This window comes from Sus scrofa, chromosome 2 (genome assembly GCF_054392235.1).
Source record: "Sus scrofa isolate SSC_HxYL_T2T_F1_AM1 chromosome 2, Sscrofa_HxYL_maternal_Yorkshire_Landrace_v2.0, whole genome shotgun sequence".
In the NCBI taxonomy this organism is placed as follows: Eukaryota; Metazoa; Chordata; class Mammalia; order Artiodactyla; family Suidae; genus Sus; species Sus scrofa.
The window spans coordinates 40258532-40285480 of record NC_139384.1 but is presented as its reverse complement, the minus strand read 5'-3'; the positions used below and the strand labels follow the sequence as shown (position 1 = coordinate 40285480).

General features: G+C 40.0%; 1 protein-coding gene across 2 annotated transcripts in view; it reads left to right on the top strand.

Moving 5' to 3' along the window:
- Positions 1–301: 301 nt before the first annotated feature.
- Positions 302–26949, top strand: part of SLC17A6 (solute carrier family 17 member 6) — a 39523-nt gene continuing 12875 nt past the window's right edge. Inside the window, exons 1-6 of one of the 2 annotated variants that reach the window (XM_003122911.6) lie at positions 302–1057; positions 3749–4001; positions 5579–5697; positions 25190–25304; positions 25968–26055; positions 26565–26651. In XM_003122911.6, the coding sequence (XP_003122959.1) occupies positions 972–1057; positions 3749–4001; positions 5579–5697; positions 25190–25304; positions 25968–26055; positions 26565–26651 (748 nt within the window). In that variant the 5' untranslated portion in view covers positions 302–971. Of the gene's footprint in view, positions 1058–3748; positions 4002–4597; positions 5191–5578; positions 5698–25189; positions 25305–25967; positions 26056–26564; positions 26652–26949 lie in introns of those variants that run through there. The other variant, XM_085010092.1, reaches the window with a different exon arrangement.

The window sequence follows — 26949 nt, the reverse complement described above, 5'->3', positions numbered from 1 at the left end:
AATGCACCATTCTCCCTGTAAACCCAGGCAATGATGACATCTTCTCATTTTGTTTCCATAGCATCCATTTCTGAAGATCCCCAGTAAGGTCCTTGGTCAGTGCAATCCCCCCAGTTTCCCCAGAAAGTTGGTAACCTGACCAGCCAAAGGAAGCCTCCCCTTTTCCGGAAACTTACTCTGTCCGTGGTGCTGAACCATTTTGCCGAGAAGCGCCCAGACAGGCGCTGTCAGCGGTGGTGAAAAAAAATAAAAAAAATAAAAAAATAAATTCTGACGCTGCCCAAATCAGAACTGTGTAGCTGTTATTTACTCACGTCCTCAAAGAGCAGCAAGCTTTCTCCATCTTAATTCGACTTTACCGCAGAGCAGAGTTGCGCTGGCGTGTTGGGAGGAGATCACGGGCAAGGAGGAAAAACTAATAGCAGCATCGCTCACCTGAGACCTAAGATGGTCCCCTGAGTTTTGGAAGTGCTCTGCTCCTCACAGCAAGGGCACCATTTTAAAAAGTACTATTTTGACTTTGCCCTTATACAAGGGTTCTGTGGTATATCCACCCGCATTTAAAAGAAAGAAGATTTGACAGCAACAAGGCTCTCAAAACCGGGAATTCACATTGTTTTTCAATGGACTGACTTCCAGGACAAGGACTCATCTGCACCCACCCAAATACCATGGCACTATGTGCTCCCTTTGCCACCGGATCCTCCCCTTCCAATGAGACTTTCTGATTGTGTCTACCAACTCTCCTATTAGGAAACCCGTGGGTTGCATGCAGCTATTCTGTTGTATTCTCATTCTCACTCTCCCTCCCCTCTCTCACTCGCACTCTTGCAAGAAGCACACGGATACCGTTCTGCTGAGAAGAAAAAACCTACAACTATCTTAAGCGATTAAGACAATATGCGCAACTCTTGCCTTTCATAGCGGTCACTATTTAAACCTGGCAAGAGCTGACACCAACCTTTGCAAGAATGGAGTCGGTGAAACAAAGGATTTTGGCCCCAGGAAAAGAGGGGCTAAAGAATTTTGCTGGAAAATCCCTCGGCCAGATCTACAGGTAAGAGAAAGCAAACCTATGTTTGCTTGGGACTTGGCATAAAAGAAAGAAAGAAAAAAAAAAAAAAACCTGCAGAGCTATTTCCTTAAACCCTGGTTGCTTAGAGAGATTGTAACATGATCGGAAAATCTTTTTTTGTTGCTCAATGCTGAAGCGGGGCTGCTCTGGAAACCTACTTATTAATTCAGGAATGTTGCACTAAATTAACCTGTCTGCTTTGTGGGGTGTGTCGTGAGTGTGAGTGTGTATGTGAGAGAGAGAGAGAGATTGCTGTTTTGGTACCTGCAGATTCTTATCCTTTCTTACTGAGGATTTATCCTCTTTACAATTGAGAAATAATCTGCACCTGTTCAAAGAGCCTCTCTTTTGCTGCTCATAGCAACACCAAATTAAATTCCTTTAATGCAGAAAAATGAATAAAAAACACAATCATCTAAACAAATTAACCAAGAAAATCCCAAAGAGTAGTAGCAAAAAGAAATCTAGAGCTCAGCTTTAAAACCACTTGAGTAGAGAATCCCCCAGTGGAATCTTTCTTCAGTACTAAAGGAAGGAGAATCAAAATATATAAATAATTGATAGCTGAAGCAGTTCTTCTCTTTAAATCTGAAGCAGTGTACATGTATTTTTAATTATTTGACCTCTCCTAGAAGTCTATTTCTTGCATGGGAAATGCCAGAGTGCTTTTAAGAAAAAGCCATGATAATAATCAGCAAAATGATTTTAAAAGTACTATAAATGATTTAATTGTTTTTTATTCTGCCATAGTCCCTGTACTAATTATTCTGAAAATTTCACAACTTCAAATCTTTTCAAGAATGTTAATATGAATACACATTTTGTTAATAATATGAGCAAAATCAAGGAGAAACAAAGGGATAAATGATTCTGAGAGAGAGCTAGTTTTCACATTTGGGAAATTAAAGCCTTTGGAAATATATAGGAAGTGTAAAGAAAATAACCAATGCCCCTGCCCCCAATTTTCCAAATCTCTCTGGTTCTGGTGGGTTTCTTGTAGGCACTATCATGCACCTATGCGGCAGTAGATACTGCAAGGGCCCTGCAGTACCGCAGATGCCCTGGAAAGAGCTATTCTTTCCCAGCCCAACTGCCATCAGGTGGGGAGTTCAGGTGCAGAGTTTAATTTGCATATATGAGCATATGAAGCCAATATTAAAAAAAATCACATTAGTTGGACTTTTTTTCTCCCAGAATAAATTGCCATGTTCTCTAACGTTGGAATTGGACTTTAAGAATAAGTATTAACATAGCCGCAAATACCTTTATGATCTATACCCCAGGTGGTATTTTGCAGAATTTGGAAGTCTAACAGTTTTTCTGGTGGCCGTAAATTGCTTAACAGTTATGTCCCAAGTTATGCATTCTTAACATTGGTCTAAAAATTTCATTTGCTTTACCTGTGTAGATGAAAACAACTGTTTGTGGATATAATCATTTAAAAGGGCACATATAGAGAAGAGATGTATGGTGGGTTGGAAAACATCAGCAAATCTTAAGCGGAGAGGTTCTTTGTCTAAATAGCCATTTCAAGGGTGTGTTACCCTTCACATTCTTCCTCTTTCCTAATAGAAATTTCACGGATATATTGTGAGCCAGAACAAAACTACCAGGTTTTTGTTAAACCATTCCATCGCTTTGCTTAATCCCTCCCCTTTCCCCAAGCCTAAAAGCAACTGAATCAGAGCGGCGAAATCTCGAGAAATACTATGCAAATTAAAAAACACCAAGCAAAACATAAATGTGAGACCTTCTACCTTGGTATGGAACATCTTACCCGAAATTATTTGGGGGCGCGTTCCTATATCTGGAAGTCGCATTTTTACGTCTTTGGAAGTGGGCCCATGACACTTTTCGATGTTTGTAACCGAGATAGTAATGACGCAAGATTGTGAATAATTAATTATTCATGCTCTGTCAGTAGGAAGCTTAGGTGTCGGCCATATGTTGCTGAGGCCTTTGTTTCAAATTCGAGTAACAAGAGGGAAAAGAGTAAGCCATGTAACAGGAGAGTTGACGTTGAACCGGCACGCTCGGTCTGGAGGAAGGGCAAGGAGTGCCTGACACTCAGAGGGCTTTCACAGACCTTCTCTGCTCGGGCACCAGACCGGACGCACAGGCCTTGGTCCCCGGGGGCTCCTGAGCTCAGCTGGGGAGGCAGGATCCCGCCGTCCTCTACCCGGAAAGCTTCGACTTGGCTGGGAAGGAAAGGCTAGCGCAGGTGCAGGACGGTGCCTGGGTCCTCCCGCGGCATAGCAGCCCTTCGGAGACTGGGTGGTTGCACAAAAGCGGCTGTCGCCGAGGTAGAGAACTGTGGGTAGTAGGCGTCTACCCAGGTGCTAAGAAGGCGCCTTTCAGGTCCTTTGTCCCCTCACAAACTGCAGACCTCGCAAGAAAGTTGGGCCCAGGCCGTGTATATGAATCTAGGCGCCGTGGGATGTATCCCGAGGGAATGGGGATTTGCTGCCGTGGGCCAGAAGGTATTAAAGTTGAAGAGACGCTACTGCGGGTAAGGGGAATGGGAGGAGACTGGAGATCCCTGGAGGTCCTAAAGCCTGGGTTCAGCCCTAGCACCCTAACCCCTGAGGGAGAGGTAGCAGGGAACTGGGAATGGCCCGGCATCCGGGGTGCCTAACCCGTAGCATCCTTGCCTTCCCTCGCTCTGCCGCGCAGGGTGCTAGAGAAGAAGCAGGAGACCGGGGAGACTATAGAGCTGACGGAAGATGGGAAGCCTTTGGAGGTGCCTGAGAAGAAGGCACCGCTGTGCGACTGCACGTGCTTTGGCCTGCCGCGTCGCTACATCATCGCCATCATGAGCGGCCTGGGCTTCTGCATCTCCTTTGGCATCCGCTGCAACCTGGGCGTGGCCATCGTGGACATGGTCAACAACAGCACCATCCACCGCGGAGGCAAGGTCATCAAGGAGGTGGGCAACTGTGGCCCTGTGGTTTCGCGACACGACTTCACCCGTTTGAGCCCCACTATCCCCACTAAATTGAGGAAGCCTGCCTGTCCCCTCAGACTCTCTAGCGCTGTCCTTCTAGGATGGGCGCGGCAGTATAATCGCCTCCTTTTTCACGCTGGAGCAAGTCACTCGTGCTGTCTGGGCCTTCCTATTCTCCCCTGCAAAATGGAAAAGAGTCAATAGCTCACCAGGTTTTTGAGGAGAGTGACTTCATACAAGGAGTTGGTGCTTAATACTGCCCGCTAACTCTAAATCGAAATATTTTTCTTTTACTAGGAGTAACAGAGCAGCGGATTAGTTATAATTTCCCCCCTGATTTTCTCCAGTTCTCGCCAAATATTCTTAATTGTCAAAATGAAACAAAACCGAAAAATAAAACAACCGTGCGCACATATCCGCAGTTTTCACCGAAGGGCCTTTGGTAGCTGTCCAACCGACTAGCGAGGAGAGAGAGGAGCCGCAGAGAGGACAGTCTCGGGGTCACCGGGAATCCAGTCTCATAATCTTATGATGTATGTTGGGTGACGCCTAAAGAGAGGCGGGTCATTGTCAAGGTCACAGAAACCCGTGGGTATAGACTTCCTGTTTAGAGACCTTAAAGTACGCCAGGCAAAGCAAGGGTTGGGGGTTGGGAGGAGAAATTTAGAACCGGCTGTGGGTGAAGGGTTGGGGGTTGGGAGGAGAAATTTAGAACTGGCTGTGGGTGAGAAGCTGTGAACGCTGATGGACCCCGGGTATTCCGAGAGATTCTGGAAAAGGCGTTTTGTTTCAAAATTTTATTCAAAGAAGAAAAAAAGAGGGGGGGGAGTCCCCAGTTCCCCAGGCCAGATAAGCGCTCTTCCACATTTCCTGGGCAGATAGTTCGCTCCAGGTTCACCTAGTTCTGCCGCCCAGGTTGGAAAAGGCGGGGCTAGGCTGTGACCTTCAGACACACCCCACTCCTGAGCTTTGAACCACCTCTGAGCAACACCTCCATCTCTGCTCTCCCGCAATTGCCCTGGGCTTCTCCAAATCTGCCGGCCCGCGCAAATCCCCCATTTGGCAGAGACCATCCTTCCCACCACCTACTCCGACTTCCGCACCTTTCTGCCCCAGAATTTCCTCAGCTGGGTTTCATTCTCCAAGCGATTTCATTACTGCGTCCACACAGGTCAGTGTCGGCTAAACGGACGCCCACCAAGGGTTTCTCTCGCCAGCCGGCGAGTTCAACCCCTTGGTGGAGAGTTCTATTTCCCACCCAAGCTCTCACGGTGCCCGGTTCAGAGAAGTGGTCCGACAGTTGCCGGGCATCAAAGCCAGGGCGCTCAGCTTCGCTATTAATCACCTTCCATTTCAAATGAGCATCAGAGGCATTTCTTCTCTGTGAGACGGTATAGACTCAGTTTTGTTAGGAAACGAAATTTAAATCACCCCCACGCCCGGAATGCAGAAAGTGCCCCAGGTGGTGAGGGCTCTTCGGCTGAGAACTACTGAACGTGTATTTTCAGGCCAAACACTGATTCTCTCTCTTCACCTGTTTTATTTTCATACTGTCTTAGAAAGCCAAATTCAACTGGGACCCGGAAACCGTGGGGATGATCCACGGTTCCTTCTTTTGGGGCTATATCATCACCCAGATTCCGGGCGGTTACATCGCTTCCCGGCTGGCAGCCAACAGGTAACGCGGAGGGCTGGGCGGGGGCTGAGGGAGGTCGGACCTGTACCCTCCGAGGGGCAGCGGAGGCTGTGGGCAGGGGCGACAGCCCCGCAGGGGTGCAAAACTCCTGGACTAGGTCTCCTAGTCCCCTAGAACCCACTCTCGGGGCTGGAACATGGTGCCTCCTTACAGAATAAGGTGCCCCAAAGGATTTGGGTTCTCCAAGGCGGGCGTACTTTGCCGCTGCCGCCTCCTCTCTGGCTGAACTGGCTTCTCTCGAAACGGTAGACGTGGCTCTAGGCCGGGTAGGAGCTGAGGCCTGGCTGGGAGCCGGTGAGCACAGAGAGGTGTGGTCGGGCGCACAAAGAGGTGAGGGGCCACCACTGTGCTCTGATTTGTGTTTCCCTCGGGTGCCCCGGCTCTCTGCGATGTTGACTTCCCGGTAGGACGCGTCGAAAGCCGGGCGAGGGATCCCGCCCAGAGATTTGTTTCTATGGAACCAGGAGGGAGTTCAGGCGCCCGGATGCGATTCTACCTGTTAATGAGCTTCGCTAAGTAGTGGGCGGGGTGGGGAAGGCGCTCCGTGGCGTCCTGCAGCCGGGGTCCTAGAGCCAGCCCTCCTGAGCGCCCCCAGCGCCACCTGCGGAGGCACCCCGGAGTATGAGGCAAAAAACTGATGGAGTGAGGGTATCAGGGAGCACAGCCTGGCCATCGGATAGGAAGGGCAGCTTCATTTGCTTCATTGTATTACGACAAATAAAACTAAATGCTGCTTAAGTCTAATTGTTAAGCTGAGAAAGAACAGCTGCATCCGCCCTTCCAGGTATTGCTGCATAGAGACCCCAAATAAGACTTGAAATCTTTCAGACTCTGTAGCTATGACTTCACCCCTCTCCTTCCCCCTCAAAGGGTCAAGTTTTCTAGAAAGTAATCTACAACTGGGCACCTCTCTAGTCTCCACCTCCCCTCTGCTTCCTTCAACTGGTCTCTCCTTATTTCTCAGTGAAATCTCCCAGGCCCCTTCTCTGTCTTTTGTCACCTACAATCCCATTCACCAGTTGTGTTTTCCTGTTCAAGATTTCTCTTCTCCCTTGGAGGATTAGGGAGAAATTCTTGGAAATTTATTTTAGGCTTAATGCTCCTAGGGTGTAGGTTTTTGGACTGTCCTTCAAAATGTCAAGAGAAGGGTGCAATAGATTAGGAATAGTGCCTTTTGATATGGCCTTTTCCTTGACATTAGGAGAGTTAGTACTCAGACCCAACCCAAGACAAAGTATTCTTTTAGAAACGGTATCAGTTTAAATTGAAACTTATTAAAGTGTGTAGAGAAACCAATTTTATGGATGGGATAAGTCAAAGAAAAATTGATATAAGGCAGAAACATTTTAAGGAAATATTCCCTTACATATTACTGGTAATAAGCATGTTGTTACATTTTCGGCTTTTATATCCCTAATGCATAGTGTCTTGAATTTTTTCCCCCCCAAAATTTTCTAAAATATAATAAATTTCCCAGAAAATACTCCAAACATACATTTATAAAGTATTTTCACTTTGGTGAAAAAACATCCAACAATTCACCAAAATATAATTGAGGAAATTAATTATATATATATAATTGAAATTAAGTATAATGTGAAATAAAAATATGACGGCTGTGCCTTTAAGTTTTTTTTTTTTTCCAGAGTCAAAACCATCAGCTTGCCAAATGTTAAAATGCTAACATTTTCCTGCCAGGAAAAAACACCAGGGATGCTCCAGCTTTCCCTGTTTCTAACACTGGGAGATCAGTAAAGAGGTTTTCCTGGTTTTAAAAAAATGCAAGCTCATTGCCATTATTTGTGTCATGTTAAGTACAGAAAGGACCAATGTTGACTCAAGTTCTAGTTTCTTTGGTAGATTTTCCTCAAAGGAAAAATTTCTGAATTTTGCAATATTTATTTGGATCCAAAAGCACCTTACTTTTAAATGGGCATTTAAAGGAGAAAAAAAAAATATTTTCACATACAATGTTTTGTGTTTTCCAAGACTAAGAAAATAAAGTCAAAATTTACTATAAAATTTATGAACAGGTAGAATATTATAGACTCACTTCCTTATCTCCTTTTAGAATTTTCACATATTTGCTTCAATTTTTTTTAGAATATAATAAACATTGTGAATAAAATGGAATCCTTCTGTAAAAATAGGTTTAAAAATATATAACATAAACTTTTCAGATCATAAAAGCATTCTGTACCAAATAAGAAAATATACTAAAAAGAAAGGATAATAAAAAAATCATAAATAATTTAATCACCCAGAGACACCTATTCTTAATATGTTGATGAGTGAATATCCAATTTAGCCTCATTTGTGCTACACAGTTTTATCTTAGAAAAGTGTTTTAACACAAAGCCTGAGAGATTTTATGAACTGGTTGAAAGATGTGTATTTACTGTTTTTCAAAAACAGTAAAAACACAGCAAGACCAGTTTTCTGCCCACAAGCATGTATGCTCATTCTCCCTGTAGATTATTTAATAATAGAAAAAGATTTCCCTTGAGTGGGATGCTGGAGACAGATCTCTTTCCCTCTAGGTGTAAAAGAAGCTCACTTTGGAAAATATTTGCCATCACAGTTGTGGGTGAAATTGGAGTAAAGTCACTGAGGAGTGTGGAGACAGTTCCTCTTGTAAGCAGGGCTTCTGGTTACAACTCCTTGCAAATTTCTCAATGAAAAACAAGCAGCAGTGATTTGGCTTCTCCATTTTATGGATTAAGCAAAAGCATCCCCACTATTGGTGGGAACACAGATTCTTGGTCCCCTTTTGGTTAAATTCTATGTATTCTTGCTTTTCTGCTCATTGAGAGAAAATGGTGGGGAAGGTGGTCTCAGAGGAGAGCTCTTGCGTCTTTTTTTTTTTTTTTTTTTTTGCCTCTTGCCTTTTGCCTTTCCTTAAAGGGCTATTGTACATCCAACAATGGAGAATGTAGTCACCTCCATAAAGGGCTTTAGGGTGGGCACCAAAGGAAGATTCCTTATAAAATCTGTAATCTCTTTAGATGAGAATATTAAACCCAATGATAAAAAGGTATTGAGGCAAGTTAATTTTTTCTTTGAACAATAAAGAGCATAGGGCTTACGATCACTCAGATATTTACAAGTGTGAAGTTGCCAAGGCCTATCTTTATCTTGCATTTAGAGAGTGAAGAGGAACCTGGCCAGGTATTCAATGGGAGAAATAATAGAATGTTTATAGACATAGCCAAAGACAGTCTGATTTACCAAAAGAAGTTAGGTCAACATTATATTTTTAATGGGTGATACTGTATTCACAAAGACTGTTCTTGTCTCTGTCTAGGTAGCAATATGATTTAAGCTCTATTTAAATATTTTTTCCTATTGTTCTCCTGTCCCCCTGATTTCCCAACTATGCTTTAACGTTTTATATAGCACTTAATGCCAGATATCATACCAGTATTTTTTGTAGCAGTCTATAACTAAGAAATAACTGTCTTTCTTCAATAAAATGTAAGCTCTATGAGTATAGGCAGTTTTGTCCATGCATGTACACCACTGTATCCCTAGCATCTCAATGAGGGCCTAGCCCATGATAGATACTTGTTGAGTAAATGAAATGAACATCACAACAAAATGTTTTACACTTTTTAAAAAAGGCAATATTGCATAGTGGTTAAGATACAGGCTCTAAAGCCCAAAGATATAGGTTCAGACTTCTGAATGTGCTACTTAATAACTTAATGACATAAAATATTCCTTAATCTGAGTTTCTATTTCTGTAAAAGAGAACTAATCAAACCATCTACCTGGTATGAGTATCATGACAACTAAATAAGAGAATATGTGTAAAGTTCTTAGAAACCTCCAGCACTTAGAAATTGTCGGCTGCTGTAATTTATTTTTAAGAACATCTTAAATTCAGAAAAAAAATTGATCTTATAGTCATTCAGTATCACATGTGTTTAAATTAGCCTTAAGTGTTAGTAATGCAAAAAGATGATTTCTATTGAGATGAAAATACCTCTTTCCACATGTCATATTTCTGTTTTTAAAGTTATTTTGCCATACGCATTATTCACAATTAAAATAATTCTTATGCTGAAAATACCATCTCATTTGAAGGCTTGTAAAGGGCCGTTTTAAAATATTTTTAGCCAAGAGTACAGAGAGTGCTAGTATTTCAGTGCATATGCAATCTTTGAATTCTAGCCGGGTGTCATAGATGCACTTAAGAGCAATCCACTTAAGTTTGAGGTTAGACTTCTCTGATAAAAGTTACAGATTATTTCTCCCCACCCCTATCCTTTATTCAAAAAGGGTTCAATTCCTAGTGGACATTTGATCTTTTCAGGTGTTTCTTGTGTTTCTAACTTGACATTTGCTGAAGTGAAAATAGTTCTTTATTCAGATAAGAGACTGAGGATCACATGCATCTGCAGCACATAGTGAACTCCCTATAACAGAAAGACCCCACGTAGAACCAGGCAAGGCTCATCGAACCCAATGCTCTCACTTATTGATTGGGAAAGGAAGTAGGGAATCAGGGAGGTGGTGAGTTGCTCACAGTCACAAAGAGATTGCGACTAAATCTCAGATGTCCAGTAATGGATGACCACAGGCTCCTCTACATTGACATTTAACACCTCTGCCTGATATTATGCGCTTTATTGCAAAATTCACTTTCGGTAGCAAGCTAAGCCCTCTGCTCTCTGAATGAGTGCCTATAATCTATCATGCCCCAAATCCAGGACAGAAATCCACAAATTAGAGAGAGAAGCCTTTAGCAGCCCCAAGGGATTCTTAGATTTTTGTGACAAGAGAAACATAGTACATTTTGGTGTGTGTACTGGCTCCCAAATAATTTGGCCATGCACGACCATGTTCTTTTCCTCCCAAAGGCAAAATCCAAACTTGATAATGACTCAAGTGGTTTTCTTAAACAAATAGTGTGGTTTTCTGGAGAAGAAAACATGGTATTTGGAACTTCTCCTGACCTGGCCCTTTGGTAGTTTGAGCTTCTAGAAGATTACAGTGGTTTGAGTGTGACTAGGATAGTTGAGCCCTTTTGTCTGCAGTAAAGAAAAGGTTCTTCCTTACAATTTTGATTGCTACAACTCAATTCGTACCACCGATATAAAAGAGAGAGGATTTACACTTAAAAATGAACAAATTCTTACGCATGGATTATAAAACTGTTTACTAATGTGCATTTGCATTTATAAAAGTGGAATTTGATATGCTTTAGGTAAATATTCTGGCTTGCCTGATTATGAAAAATCCTCTTGTGAGAATGATTTTCAGAAAGAGGAGCAAAGATATTTTAAACACAACATCTTCATGTTTTAAGCCCAGAAAGGAATCATTTTACTGGTGTTATTCTGTCATTTTCTTTCACAGAAATGAAATAATGAAGATGTACTTTATTTATTGTAATAAGCTTTGGAAATGAATTCTTGAGTCTCAACACCTATTTATCTATCATCATTTTTCCTCTGTACTTACTTATACATTGCAACATCTGTTGCAAGCAGAGGTTTCTAAACCCTTCCAGTGAGAAATATGTGCAAATCCCTTTTGGTAAAAAAATAATTCAGACCAGCAACATAAAGCATGCTAAAGGAGACCACCATCCTGCTATGATGGAATTGGTTTATAATTATCCAGTCTTTTAGGGCCAGAGGCGACTATCTCTATTTCACTCATCTAGCTGCCTATCAGACATTGAGCCATCTTCCCATTGTGGGCTCTGTAGGTTAGGTATCTGGGGCAATGCAAAAAAGCCCTTCTTTTTTTCTGACAAAAGAAAATACCCTTGAATAGATGTATCAGGGAGGAGGCGTCCCTAAGGGCTTGCACGTGGTTTGCTGACAGGAGCTTCTCTCTTTCCATTCTCCTCTCCTCCCATCCTTACTAGCTCTGGCTTCCCCTGTGGCTGCCACATCCTAGTACCACAGTGCAGACGCATCCTCTGGGGGTGGGGGTGGGGGGCATGATTTTGAGGGAGGAGAGAATCAGATGGGCAGCTGGTAGAATGATTCTCCCGTTGCCATATGCCAGTGTTGGGGCTGTCTAATTTCTCTGTCATGAGTGATGAAGTCATTTTTACAACATAATGATGTGCCAAGGGACTCAGAGGGCTGGCTCGTGCTTGTGTATTCCTTTTTTAATTTGGGAATGGGGGCATCAGATGTGACAAAGGGAAGTACCCGAACTCTGGTTTGATTAAATTAAATCCATTAAACAGCCTGAATCCGTCTATTCCTTCAGACCCTCTAGCAGAGGATTAGTGCCACACCTGGGGTGAGGAACACTAGATCCTTGTTAAGTGACAAACCCCTGCCCAAATGGAAATTGATGGATTCTATTCCGGGAAAATAGAGATCATCTGTAGAAATGACAAGTCACCAGTGTTCCTGTCACCTCTCTGGCCAAAGCCTTGTTGGGTGGGTTTGATATGCAAGGGTGTTTGTGGCAAAGGGTCATAGAAAAAGAATATGACTGAGAATTTCACAGCTACCTCACTCTGGGTCACACTGAATATTAATCATCTGGTGGGGTGTGATGCTTCTTTTCAGCAACTGCATTTGCTTTTCCAAATGTCTCTATATCCAGGCTACTCTGTGCCTCTCAATTCTGGCTTATCTGTTTGGTGATACGGAGCCTCCTTTCTCTCTCTCCCTCTCACTCCCCCTCACCCTCTACCCACCTCCACCCTCCCTCATACACACACATATACACCCACCCCCTACACCGACACTTTTCCTCTTTTTTGAGGAATGTTTATAGTCTCTTCTCTATAATCACTCTATGAACATTGGAGTGGTGTGTGTGTGTGTCTGTGTGTATAATAAGCAGAGGGAAAACAAGTAAAATTAGGTTTTAACTTGAAAATAAGAAAATTGAATTTACCTAAGTATGTCATTTGCTGCAGAGGAAATGATGAGGAAAATAACAATTTTAAGTAGCTTTCAAGTGGTTTATCATTTTGAAAAGCAATCTTAATAAGCAAATGGCCCTTATTTCATTTCACAGAAATTATGATGATGTTCTGAGAAATTGAGAACAGCCATCAGTTTCTAATCCTGTTCTTCAGACAGAAAAATTTTCATATTTAGTTTGCACACTTCTTTGCTTTGTTCCCCCCTTAGCCTAATCACTGACTTATGTTAACACCAGGATGGGGTTTTTAAGGTAGCCCTGTAGATTCTGACTTTAAGGAGAAGGATTTTAAATAAAATGAACTACCATTTTAGTTGAGATTCATCATACTATTTGGAACTTCAAGTTCAGCAGTGTTTATTTTATTAATAATTACATAGTTTGATTATTTGTTCAGTGCATGCAATATTTTAATTTAACTCACTGCTAAAAAATTAGTGTATTTGTTAGAATTTTCATGGATGGTTTATTTTTATATATGGTATCAATATAAATATACTGGCCGATATTATAGAAAACCTAGATTTACAATTAAAAAATTTAAAAAATTGAGATGGGAAAATGTTTATTTGGAGGAAATTTATTTCTACAAAATTTTTCTCTATAAAATAAAATATTTTTTCTACACATTATTCACCTTTATTTGGAAGGAATGGTGATCAGAACTTACCTGAGTTTCTTAACTGAAATGGATTATAAAGCAAAACACAAGACATAAGGGAACTCCACACTATAAATCAGAAATTGAATTAATATTACAAATGTGTAATTGGTTAATTTTATTGAATAGAGTCTTAAATTTCTATCCTCTAGTCACCAATTCATTAAAACATTTTCAGGTTTCATTTTTATTTGGTATGTTTTAAAAATTAAATTTAGTCTATGGAGAGGCAGCAAAAATGTACCTGAGAAATCCACAATGGAATTTCCAAAGACAAAATGGTCATAAAAATAAACCCAAAAAACAGCACAAATGTTCTCTTTAAGCCTTCTGAAGTCAAGCAGTGGCATGACTGCTTAATTTATATGATCGAGTAAGAGACAGCCCTCTTCCCCATAGCTAAAAAGATCCCAGAAATCTAGCTTTTATATTAAAATGAAGAAAAATACAAAGCCAACTCCACTGCATGGAAACACAGAAGAGACACTCTAATCACACAAAGCGGAGAGGAGTGAGTGAATATCAGAAGAGCTTTTCAATCAATGTGAAGTAGATCGTTCAGGGATAAAATTTCTATCTCTCCCTAAGTAGGATATTTGTATTGTAGGTGGGAAGAGAGAAAACATAAAATATAAATTGTCTTCATAATTGCCTTATTTCTCTATTTCAGGAGGCAGATGCAATTAGAAATAAATGGAATTAATAAATACATGTGTCACTAAACTTTATATATCATTATTCTATACAGCAACTCTATAAGGCAGACATTCTTGTCTTTGTTTTACTGCTGAGAGAATTGAACACAGAATAGCAGAGTTATGTTGCTAAAGATCCCTACCTGGTAAGAGGACGACCTATCGTGTGAGCTTCAGTATGTCTGATTTCAAATGATGTGCTTCTTTCTTTACTAAGTACACTTCTCCTATTGAATAAATTTCTGTGTGTGTTCTTTTAAAAAATCTATTTTATAGTCTCTTTAAAAAAAAAAGTATTATTTAGTGCTCAGCTAGATCTATAGGAAAGAGCACAGCTGTGGAATAATTTAAAATATTTATTTATTTGTAAGGTTTTGATTTTTAGACAAGTCCTTTGATCAGAGGAGAAACTTAAAAAACTGTAATGGGGAGTTCCCGTCATGGCGCAGTGGTTAACGAATCCGACTAGAAACCATGAGGTTGCGGGTTCGGTCCCTGCCCTTGCTCAGTGGGTTAACGATCCGGCGTTGCCATGAGCTGTGGTGTAGGTTGCAGACACGGCTCGGATCCCGCGTTGCTGTGGCTCTGGCATAGGCCGGTGGCTACAGCTCCAATTCGACCCCTAGCCTGGGAACCTCCATATGCCGCGGGAGCGGCCCAAGAAATAGCAAAAAAGACAAAAAAAAAAAAAAAAAAAAAAAAAAACTGTAATGGCAAGTATTATTTTCAGGGCAACATTGTCATGAAATGCAATTGTTTGTCAAGGTAGAGATTAGTGCTATGGGAAATAAAACTCACATGAATACTAAGTGTTTCTTAGTATAAAATCTATTTCCTTCTGTTGAGGTATCAAAAATGTATTCAATTCTCATGTTTATGTGTTTGATTTTGTAACATCAAGCCAAACAAAAATGATGACTGTTAACCATAATGCAACATACACAAATACATTAAATATTGATAAATGGAGAGATCTTTTAAGAGGGAAATATATAACCTCTGAAGCATTACCACCTAATTTAAATTTAAAGCAGAGCTTCAAAGAGAGTGGTTTCAGAAGCTGATGATGTTCTGCTGAACAGAATGTGTAATGGCAGTTGGTTTCAGGAGATTCCACAGTGTGGTTTGGAAGTTTTAAGGATGAGGCCAGACTGGGCTATGTTCTTGAACTCAGCAACTGTTTCAAGCAAAGATTTATCCATAGGAACACTCTAAATTCTGTAGTCCGGAGTTCCCGTCGTGGCGCAGTGGTTAACGAATCCGACTAGGAACCATGAGGTTGAGGGTTCGATCCCTGCCCTTGCTCAGTGGCTTAACAAGCCAGCGTTGCCATGAGCTGTGGTGTGGGTCACAGACGTGGCTCGGATCCCATGTTGCTGTGGCTCTGGCGTAGGCTGGCAGCTCAGCTCCGATTAGACCCCTAGCCTGGAAACCTCCATATGCCGCGGGAGCGGCCCAAGAAATGGCAAAAAAGACAAAATAAAATAAAATAATTCTGTAGTCCATAGCTACCATTTTACAGTTTTTCTATAAGAGTAACTTGTCTTCCTAAGATTGTTAGTCTACCCAGAGCAGAAGTTTGTGCCCCATCAAAAACTCAAGAACAAATACATGGTCAATTGATTTTAAAAGACATTAGGATAAAAAAGGTTCAGAGAAGAAAGACTTGTTAACACCTACATGTATTTCTGGAAGGGGAGATAGCATTTCTCTCTACTTAAGATCTGTGCAAAAGTACCTGGTGATCATTTCTTAAGAGCATGCCACAGGAAAAGTGTCCTGCCACTATTAAGGAGTTTGAAGAAATGAAAGACCTAGACTGTCTTCTTCAAAAGACACAAATGATGCAGGATATGAAGGACCACATGATGTCTTGGATTAAGTCTCATAAAAGTGATGTATAGTGCTTGAGGAATATCTGAGAGAGACAAATAACTTGAAAAAATATGTGCGTAGCACAATGGGTAGGTATTTCAGGCAAGCATAGGGGCATACCAAGACAGATATAATTGACTTGGAGAAGGCTCTAAGTTTTGTCTGTTTCCTGTCATATATTTTATTTTATATATATTTTTTTTTATTAAAGTATATTTGATTTTTGATGTTTCTTCAATTTCTGTTGTACAGCAAAGTGACCCAATCATACATAGTTCCTGGAAGCCATTGCCCACCCATTCCAAATGTAACAGTTTGCATCTACCAACCCTAAATTCCCAGTCCATCTCACTCCCTCCTTAACCCCCAGTAACCACAAGTCTTCTCTCCTTGGCTGTGATCTGTTTCTGTTTTGCAGATGGGATCATTTGTGCCATATTTTAGATTCCACAAATAAGTGATATCATATGGCATTTGTCTTTCTCTTTCTGACTTATTCACTAAGTATGAGAGTCTCAAGTTCCATCCATGTTGCTGCAAAAGGCATTATTTTGTTCTTTTTTATGGCTGAGTAGTATTCCATTGCATATATGGCTGAGTAGTATTCTATTGTATATATCTTCTTAATCCATTCATCTGTCAATGAACATTTTGGTAGTTTCCATGTCTGGCTATTGTGAATAGTGCTGAGATGAACATGAAGGTACATGTATATATTTTTGTTGTTGTTGTTGTTGTTTTTATTTTCCCACTGTATAGCAAGGGGATCAAGTTATCCTTACATGTATACATTACAATTACATTTTTTCCCCCACCCTTTGTTCTGTTGCAACATGAGTATCTAGACAAAGTTCTCAATGCTACTCAGCAGGATCTCCTTGTAAATCTATTCTAAGTTGTGTCTGATAAGCCCAAGCTCCCGATCCCTCCCACTCCCTCCCCCTCCCATCAGGCAACCACAAGTCTTTTCTCCAAGTCCATGATTTTCTTTTCTGAGGAGATGTTCATTTGTGCTGGATATTAGATTCCAGTTATAAGTGATACCATATGGTATTGGTCTTTGTCTTTCTGGGTCATTTAACTCAGTATGAGATTCTCTAGTTCCATCCATGTTGCTGCAAATGGCATTATGTCATTCTTTTTTATGGCTGAGTAGTATTCCATTGTGTATGTATACCACATCTTCCGAATCCAATCATCTGTTGATAGACATTTGGGTTGTTTCCATGTCCTGGCTATTGTGAATAGTGCTGCAATGAACATGCGGGTGCATGTGTCTCTTTTAAGGAAAGTTTTGTCTGGATATATGCCCAAGAGTAGGATTGTGGTGTCATATGGAAGTTCTATGTATAGATTTCTAAGGTATCTCCAAACTGTTCTCCATAGTGGCTATACCAGTGTATATTTTTGAATGAATGGTTTTTCCAGATATATGCCTAGGAATAGGATTGCTGGATCATATGGTAGTTCTAGATTTAGTTTTCTGAGGTACCTCCATACTGTTTTCCATAGTGGTTGCAGGAATTTACTTTCCCATCAACAGTGAAGGAGGGTTCCCTTTTCTCCACACCCTCTCCAGCATTTGTTTTTTGTTGACTTGTTAGTGATAACCTTTCTGACCAGTGTGAGGTGATATCTCATTGTTGTTTTGATTTGCATTTCTCTAATAATTCATGGTGTTGAGCACTTTTTCATGTGCCTATTGGCCATCCATACATCTTCTTTGGAGAAATGTCTGTTTAGGTCTCTGCCCATTTTTCAGTTGAGCTGTTTGTTTTTGCTGTTGAGCTGTGTGAGTTGTTTGTATATTTTGGAGATTTGTCTTTTGCCTGTTATATTGTTTGCAAAGATTTTCTCCCATTCTCCCAGATATTTTAGATAAGACTATTGAGGCACAGATCCAGAGGCTGATGCATTTCAACCAGTTCTCTATGCTCTCAGAATGGAAGCTAGAATTCCATGCATGTTTAGCTGCTACAATTTCAGAATGATATGGAAAAACTTTGAATTCATGGTCACAGAAATAGCATTATTTAATCAGAACAGAAACATTCTGGAAGAAAAAGGGCAAGGAATAACGATTCTCTAAAAACTCAGTTGAATGTCAGGAAATGTCTATATCATCATAGCTGATGTTATAAACCACTTATTATTAACTTGATACTGTCCCTTTCATAATTAATTCATTTAATCCCTTGATGTATGAAGACATCTCCATTTTAGAGATGGAGAAAATAAAGCTTAAAAAATTCAAGTTGTAACAACTTACGCAAGGTCAGACCTAGTAAGAAATTTGAGTTGGAAATTAAATTCACACAGTGTTAACCGCAGAATGCATATTCTTAACATTATGTCATTCTGGGTTTTTTGGGTTTTTTTTGTTTGTTTGTTTATTTAGCTTTTTAGGGCCATACCCATGGCATATGGAGGTTCCCAGGCTAGGTGTCCAATCAGAGCTATAGATGCTAGCCTACACCACAACAATAGTAACACCAGATCTGATCTGCATTTGTGACCTACACCATAGCTCTCAGCAATGCCAGATCCTTAACACACTGAGTGAGGCCAGGGACTGAACCCACAACCTCTTGGTTCCTAGTTGGATTTGTTTTCACTGCATGATGATGGGAACTCCTGCCATGTTGTTTATATGTCCCCAAGAAAAAATGGCAGCTGCTTGGTCAGTTTGGTCAGTGAGGGCAACCAGAGCCAGGTCAGAGAACTTCACTTTGGGTCTTGATTAATTGAGTTACCTAATTATTGTTTGTATTTTGTAAAGGGCATCGTCCCTTTCAGCAAGTGTTTCCATTCCACCCCTGCAGCTCCCTCTATTATTAAAGGTAAGGACCTTATTTCAGCTATGACAAACTCTGCTCTTTTGGGGCCTGCTCCTTGGCCTAGATCTGTCTCCTGTCCTGATATCCAGCAGGAATATCTAGCATAGTATTGCTAGACCAATGATCCTCATATCAGGAAAAGCAGCATAAGCATTGCCAGAGAATTTGTTAGAAATGCAAATTCTTAGGCCCCACACACACCTATGGAATCAGAAACTTTCGTCCCTATTACCATGTATTTGAACAAGCTTCCTAATGTGAGGATCATGCATAAGGAAGTTTAGAAATCACTGTGCTAAACCACACTATTTTCTGAGCTTCTTTTCCATACTCTGTTTTACTACTTCTTCCACTTTCTTTTTTGAGGCTCAGAGACTTTGCTCAAAAAAAGACAAAACTCTCCCTAAATGAGCCTCTCCACTTAATTACTTACTTCAAAGCAAACCACTAAGTATAAAGTCAATAAGTGACAATTTATTATAAGGTACAGCACAGGGAATATAGGCAATATTTTGTAATAACTTTGTATAGAGTGTAATCTACGGAAATTTAAATCACTGTGTTGTACACTGAAAATAAATAGAATATTGTAAGCAACTATACTAAATAAATAAACAAACAAACCCAACAATAGGAGAGTAGAATTTTGCTTTTGCTTCCCACTGCTAAGACCATCCTTCTTTCAGTAATGCTTTGGTCTTTCAGAGTTTTTGTTCTTCTATCTACTGCTGCTGGCACTGTTAGTATTAGCATTAGATCTAAAGCTATTAAAGTACAATAGAGCTTAATGGTTAAGTATCTAGGATCTATGACCAGATTGAGTCATTGTAAACCATAGCTCTCTATTTAATGTCTATGCAACCTTAGCAACTTATTTAACTCACTGGGACTCGGTTATTTTATTAGCAAAATAAAAATGGCCATAGTGGCCTCTAACATAGTTGTTATTAGTTTAAACTGAGACTCTAAAACAATGACTGACACACATTAGTGTAGCACCATTGGCTATTATTTCTACTTGACTGACTCACATTTATGGATTTATTTTTATATGTCAGGCACCAGACTAAGCCTGTTGAGTGTATTATTTCATGTAGCCTCACAGCAATCCTACGAAATATAAGAGATTAATATAATCATTGAACAACTCCCAATACCCCTTAAATGCTTAGGAGATGCCAGGCATTCACCTGGGTGCTTGATTTGTAGTAACTCATAAGTTCTGTTACTATCTCCCTTTTACAGAAGAGGAATGAAGCGTAGATGGTAAAATAAACCGTTCAAGGTCACTCAAGTAATACATGACAGAACTGGACTTTGAACCTCAGCTCTCTGGCCCTGGTAACCATGCTCTCACCATTATATAGCATTGCTCTTTTTATAGACAAGGAATCAAAAGCCTAGAGAGGTCAAGTAGGTTTCCTGTCACATAGTTATTAGGCAACAAAGCTAGAGTCTTAGAAAAATTTCTGTACAATATTTGTCATCTTTTTTTCCCCTCTGCATTTAGTGACTTTGGCCCCTTTTTTCAGTAAGCCTTTATTTTGTCCAGACTTACATGAATCCTGGTCACTTTCTGTCTCCTTGACTTCATAGTTTCCTCTCTCCTCAATTTCAGTAAGCTTCATAGTTCTTTGACTTAGGGGGCAAAATTGATCCCCCTAAACTCCACCATCTCCAAGACATCATAGAATTATGGATGCATCTAATTCCCCTCCTTGTCCTATATACATTTCCTCAAATCCTCACCGTCTCATGCCTGATTGTCTGACTCATCATTACCACTCTGCCTAACCATTTTCAATACTGCCTGACTTTCTGATGTATAAGGTCCTCTCCTCTTTTTTTTTTTTTTTTTTTTTTTTTTTTTTGTGTTTTGCTGATCCATTTCCTCCTTGGAATTTCTCCATTCTTTTTCATATTAATCTTGCAAAGCCCAACTTAAAAGTTTCCCCCGAAGGACTCATTTCCTGGTCACCCCAGCTGGAAAGGACTTTTCCCTCCTTGCTTTCCATTTGTACTCTTGATACAGCCTTTGGCATATGTGGCCTTTTGGCTACTTGTCTCTTTCTCTTCAACTATACCAAGGGCAGCCTTGTCTTTTTCTAACGCTTAGTTCCATCCTATATATAAAAGTGTACAGATTTACAGATTTCCACGTCAGTGAGCTCTAGATTCAAATGTCAGCTCCACTGCTTGTTTTTTTCTTTCACAGTCTGTCTCTATTCTCTGATTTGTAAAATGAAAGGGAAATGTAACTTGGAGAGTTGTGGTGAGGATTAAATGAATTAAAGTAGGTGGAGAAAGTATAGTAGGTGCTGTGTAAATTTTAGCTCCCTTCTCCCCCTCAACACAGTTCCCTGAATATAATTGCACAAAGGTTTGGAGTGTGAATGCATAAATGAATGTTGAATGAAGTGGCTGATTAAACTTTGGCTGTGTGTTATATAGCAAGAAAAAGTGTAAAGACTTCCCATATTGGCCAATAATTTTAATAATCAGAATTTTAATTACTTGGATAATGATTTGGATAACATTTTCGTAAAATAAAAAATGACTAGATTCTAGGAGTTCTCTTGTGGCACAGTGGGACAGTGAGGTAAGGATCCAGTGTTGTCACTGCAGTAGCTGGGGTCACTCTTGTGGCAGGTTCGATCCCTGGCCAGGGAACTTCTGTATGCTGCAGGTTCAGAAAAAAAACAGAAAGCTAGATTCTGAGAAGTTTGATGGATTATAATCTTAAACAGTTAGAAAAAAGTCAATCATTTTTTGATGCAATGGCCACTAATAATGAGAAAGGATGATTAAACAAATTAAGAAATTTAGAAGTAGGAAGCATTTAGAAATGTCACAGATTACATAATTGGAAACATTATTCAGGGTAAGAGTGGAAAGTAAACATTGAAAGTGATCTATTAACATTTTCTCTCAGGAATAGTAGTATGATGTCAAGTAACTTTGTGAAGATGATTATTTAAATTTATAGTTAGAATCCTGAATACATTACTAAGCACACATTATGTGCTTAATCAGATGTAAATCCCAGTGACAAAACCCACTCGTTTTGGAATCAGACAGACTAGATGTTAACCAGGGCTCCTCTGCTTGGAACTGGTTAAAAATTTGGGCAAGTGATTTAACTTATCTCAGGCCTAGTTTCTTCATCTATAGAAAGGGTATATTAATCATGCCTACATCACTGAGTTGTTACGTGAGTGTGGATTTTACGGCATGTGAAGTGTTAGCATGGTTCTGACAAGTTGAATAAGCACTCAGACTTAAATTTAGCTCTGACTGTGGTGTGAGTTGAGTAACAAAGATTTCATAATTGATTTAGCTCTACTGACAGGTGATTTTGTCCCCCAAAGGTCATTTTGCAATTGCTGGAGACATTTTTGGTTATCACAACATGGAGGCATATGCTACTAACATCTAGTGCATAAAGGTCAGGGGTGCTGTTAACATCATACAGTGCACAGGACTATATCCCACAACCAAAACTTATCCATCCCGAAATATCAAGTATCTATTTTCAACTAAAGAGTGGATAAAATTCATCTCTCTCCATCTTATCTAGAACTGCTTCCAATAAGGAGAAAGAAACTAATGATTAAAAGCTATATTCATAGAAAATAAACTTCATGTACCATTTCTTCAAAATAATTATTAGAAAAGAAGACATTCATATTAGATAAACCTGGATGAAAAACTTACAATGTTGGGTTTTTTTTTTTTAAATCTTAGGATGCAAAATTATCACCTGTACTGCTGATTAACACAGATTTCTAGGCTTCACTCCTAGCACATTCTTGTTTGGGAAGTCTGGAGTGAGAACACTGCATTTTTAATAAGCACTCCAGGGAATGCTAATGCAGCTGGTTCATGGACAACCGTTTGAAGGAATTCTTCCAACAGGCTGAATGGGGTGGATGCATAAATCTTTGAAACACTTTCAAAAATCCTGTAGCATTATGTAGCTCTGGCTCTCTTTATCCTTGATGTCTTAAGCAGTCTCAACTTCATTATTATCGAGAATCATAAACAAAGAGGAATGGATTTGCAGAAGGGGACTGTGCAACACCAGTTTTTCAGTACCCAGATAGCCTATCCATATGTCCCCAAGCTCCTGTGCTGTGTGCCCTTTCTACTCGCATCCTCCCTGTTGCACAGGTACAACATTCAGACTCCCAGAAGAGGAGAAAGATATACTCACCTCACTGGCCTTTGAGAAGCAGGTACCATTCACCCCTAGATTCAGGAAACATGCCCTATACATTCCCTTCTAGTTCCTCTCAACACCAAAGGAAACCTCCAAAGGGTTCTGGGGTTTGCACACAAGCACGTGGATTTCACTGCTAAGAGAGATGAAAGTTCTTTCAACATGAAAGTCATCAAGCATGATTTTTACATTTTACATCAATTTTAATAATTTTGGATATTTATTATTTATTAGTATAAAGATTATGGGATTTTGGTTTTTATTTTCTGAAAAATAAATCCCTATCTGGTGGGTGTTTGATATCACTGGGTGTGTGGCATTTTAATGGGAGTAATCATTTCTATATTAGATTAGTAATCATTTCTGGAAAGTTTCTATTTTATGCCACACCTTTAGGAAATAAGTTATTCTTTGACTCAAGCCCAAAGATACCTATTCTGCAAATAGCACAGAGGAAGAATGGACTGGAACATTCACCCCCTAAGTGACTCTTTACCTCTGAAGAGAAACCATTTAGGACAGGCAGATATAAGGCTGCATCACGTAAACAAAATATTTGACACAGCCTATGATTCATAGAAAAAGAGCTGGTCCACCTCAGCCATTCATAAAGTCATTTCTCAAATTTTAACAGAACCAATCTTGACTGAATTCAAAACTCAATGTTTGACTTGAGAAAACTTGCACCAAACTTATCTTAGCCTATTGGAGATGGCGTATCCATAAAACTCTCTGCAAGAGAAAATATATTATTTTTTGGCTGTGCCTGCAGCATGTGGAAGTTGCTGGGCTGAGGACTGAATCTGTGTCACAGTAGTGACCTGAACCACTGCAGTGACAGTGGAAGATCCTTAACCCACTACACTACAAGGAAACTCCTGAAAATCCTTCTAAAGCTATCCAGTTGAGGGGATATTTTTCTTGCTCAGTATTAACATTATGAAATTTTTTTTATAATGGTGAAATGGGGAGTTCCTCTTGTGGCTCGGCAGGTTAAGAACACAACATTGTCTCTGTGAGGATGCAGGTTCGATCCCTGGCCTTGCTCAGTGGGTTAAGGATCTGGCGTGACTGCAGGCTGTCACATAGATCACAGATGCATCTTAGATCCAGTGTTCCTGTGGCTATGATGTAGGGATGACAGCTGTAGCTCCAATTCGACCCCTAGCACAGGAAATGCCATTTGCTGCAGGTGTGGCTGTAAAAAGAAAAAAAGTGGAATGGAATTTTTACTTACAGATGGATAAAGATGTTAGCATCATATTTCCTGCAACTCTTTCTTAAATTGTTGTGTATATGTATGCAGCTAGAGGTGTGCCTCAGACAGAATCTGCCACCCTGCCCATGCACCCACCGACACCAAAAGAAAAACAAATGTAACATATATAATTTGTAAAATATATATAAACCTAATGTTTATAAAGTATCTATCATTTCTATAATAAAAATATGTCCTGTGGGATCTGATCATGAGATTTCTTAGGGCATTTAAATATGATTCCATTCATAACATTTTTAGGTATACGCAACCTCTAGGGAAGTTGCAAATAGTTGTATCATGTGAGGCATAACTCCCTTTGGGCATTTATTATTTTTTAACAGCTCTTCAGTGAGTATCTACTAGGTATTAGGCACTGTGCTATGCTTTAGGGATCTGATAGTGTATCTGAAAAACAAGCTTGATCTTAAGCAACTTACATTATAGACTGAGATGTAGACCAAAAACATTTAGAATGATTCATTTAGTATTTGAAATTTGATTTTAGATTTATGAAGAAAGTGAATAAAAGTAAGTTATAACCAGATCCTTCTTTTATTTCTTATGCTTCAAATAAGGTAGCAATTCAAAATTGTCCAAATGTTGGGAGTTCCCATCATGGCTTAGTGGTTAACGAATCTGACTAGGAACCATGAGGTTGCGGGTTCGATCCCTGGCCTTGCTCAGTGGGTTAAGGATCTGGTTGCCCTGAGCTGTGGTGTAGGTCGCAGATGAGGCTCAGATCCCGTGTTGATGCTCTGGCTCTGGCATAGGCCGGTGGATACAGCTCCGATTAGACCCTAGCCTGAATACCTCCATTTGCCATGGGTGCTGCCCTAAAAAGACAAAGACAGACAGACAAACAAACAAAATAAAAATTGTCCAAGTATCTATCTGCAATGACTAGCCAATCGAGGCTGGAACCTATTTTATTCTTTTAGAAAAAAACATTCTACCTTAGAATTGCTTGTAACTAACTTGATCTGAGAATTATAGATCTATTCACTCCCCCCCTTTTTTTTCCAGGGTTTTTGGAGCTGCCATACTTCTTACCTCTACCCTGAATATGCTAATCCCATCAGCAGCCAGAGTCCATTATGGGTGTGTCATCTTTGTTAGGATACTGCAGGGACTTGTTGAGGTATGGAACTGGAGGATGACATCATCTTAAGGTTGGCATGCTAATAAGAATCAGAAGATTGTCTTGATCTACAAGTAAATATATTTTACTAGGTTGTGTCTAAGTGTGCTAAATAAAATTGGAAAAAGTTAGGCAAGCAGATATTTTGTCTTTTTCTTTTTTTTAGGGCTACACCCATGGCATATGGGAGTTCCCAGGCCAGGGGTTGGAACTGAGCTTCAGCTGCCAGCCTACACCACAGCCACAGCAACACCAAATCTGAGCTGCTTCTGCAAACCACGCCACAGCTCCTTAACCCACTGAGCAAGACCAGGGATCGAACCTGAGTCCTCATGGATGCTAGTCAGATTCATTTCCACTGAGCCACGATGGGAACTCTTAGAGTCTTTTTTTAAGCCTTAATCAGAAGGAAATTGAGGTAGAAGGAAGACTTGAAGGGTGAGGAGAATTTAAACATGTGACTAAAAAGAGGACATGGATTACCTGGTCTGGGCTGAAAGTTTTTAAATAGAATTTCAGAGAGTCAGCAAAGAAAGACCTATGAGTAGCAACTTTCCCTGATATCTTGCACCCACTCAAGGAAACAGTATCAGAGAAGAGAATGGGCTTATTTTCCAATGATCCTGGATCCTAAATGATGATACATATCTTCCCCCATCACAGGGTGTCACCTACCCAGCATGTCATGGGATATGGAGCAAATGGGCTCCTCCACTAGAGAGGAGTCGATTGGCAACCACCTCCTTTTGTGGTGAGTGTTACATGCAGATACAGTTATGGTGGGTAAAAGCTTAGGAACAACTTAGAAGTTGGTAAAGCTCACCTGTGAAACCATTCATGGAGTGTCTGTATGTGTACATGAGGAAAGGTTTTTGACCCACCATTTCAATTTCCGTACTTATTATTGACCTCCTCAAATCCTCTATTTCTTCCTGCATTTTGTATTTTTCTAGGAGTTTATTCATTTCACCTGGGTTTTCAGATATATTCATGAATGATTTTTATTATAGTCTTTTCAATTTTTTTTCTTATAGTATTGTTTTTATATTTCTCCCTTGGGTAAGTAGGTTATATTAACTTGTGTAGTCTTAGACTCATGGCTAAGTCTGTAGACATATGTGTTTGGATGTGCATGGGTGTGAACACACATAAAAGCAAGTGTACACGTGTGTTTGTGTGAGCCAACCAAGGAACATGAGAAGAAGTCAAGAATTGCTATTGATTTCACTTAGCTTTCTCCCATTTTCTCTGCTACTTTAGGTTCCTATGCTGGAGCTGTGATTGCAATGCCTTTAGCTGGCATTCTTGTACAGTATACAGGCTGGTCTTCAGTGTTCTATGTGTATGGTATGTTGCATTTCTGTATAATAGAGTTGAAAGAAATGTGCATAAACTAAAACAATTTGATAAATCAGTGAACATATTTCTGTGTTTACTCACTGTTTTTTAAATTAAGAATCCTTTTCTTATATTCTCAGAAGATCAAGGAAAATGTTCCTATCTCTGTGATTTTCCTTGTTATTTATTATTTTAAAAAGCAACCACATTGCTGATGGAAACTTTGTAATGTATGGTATAAGTTGTCCTTGATTATAAAAATAAATTACTTCTTGATGGAAAGCTGATTAGGAAGAAGAAGCTGGGT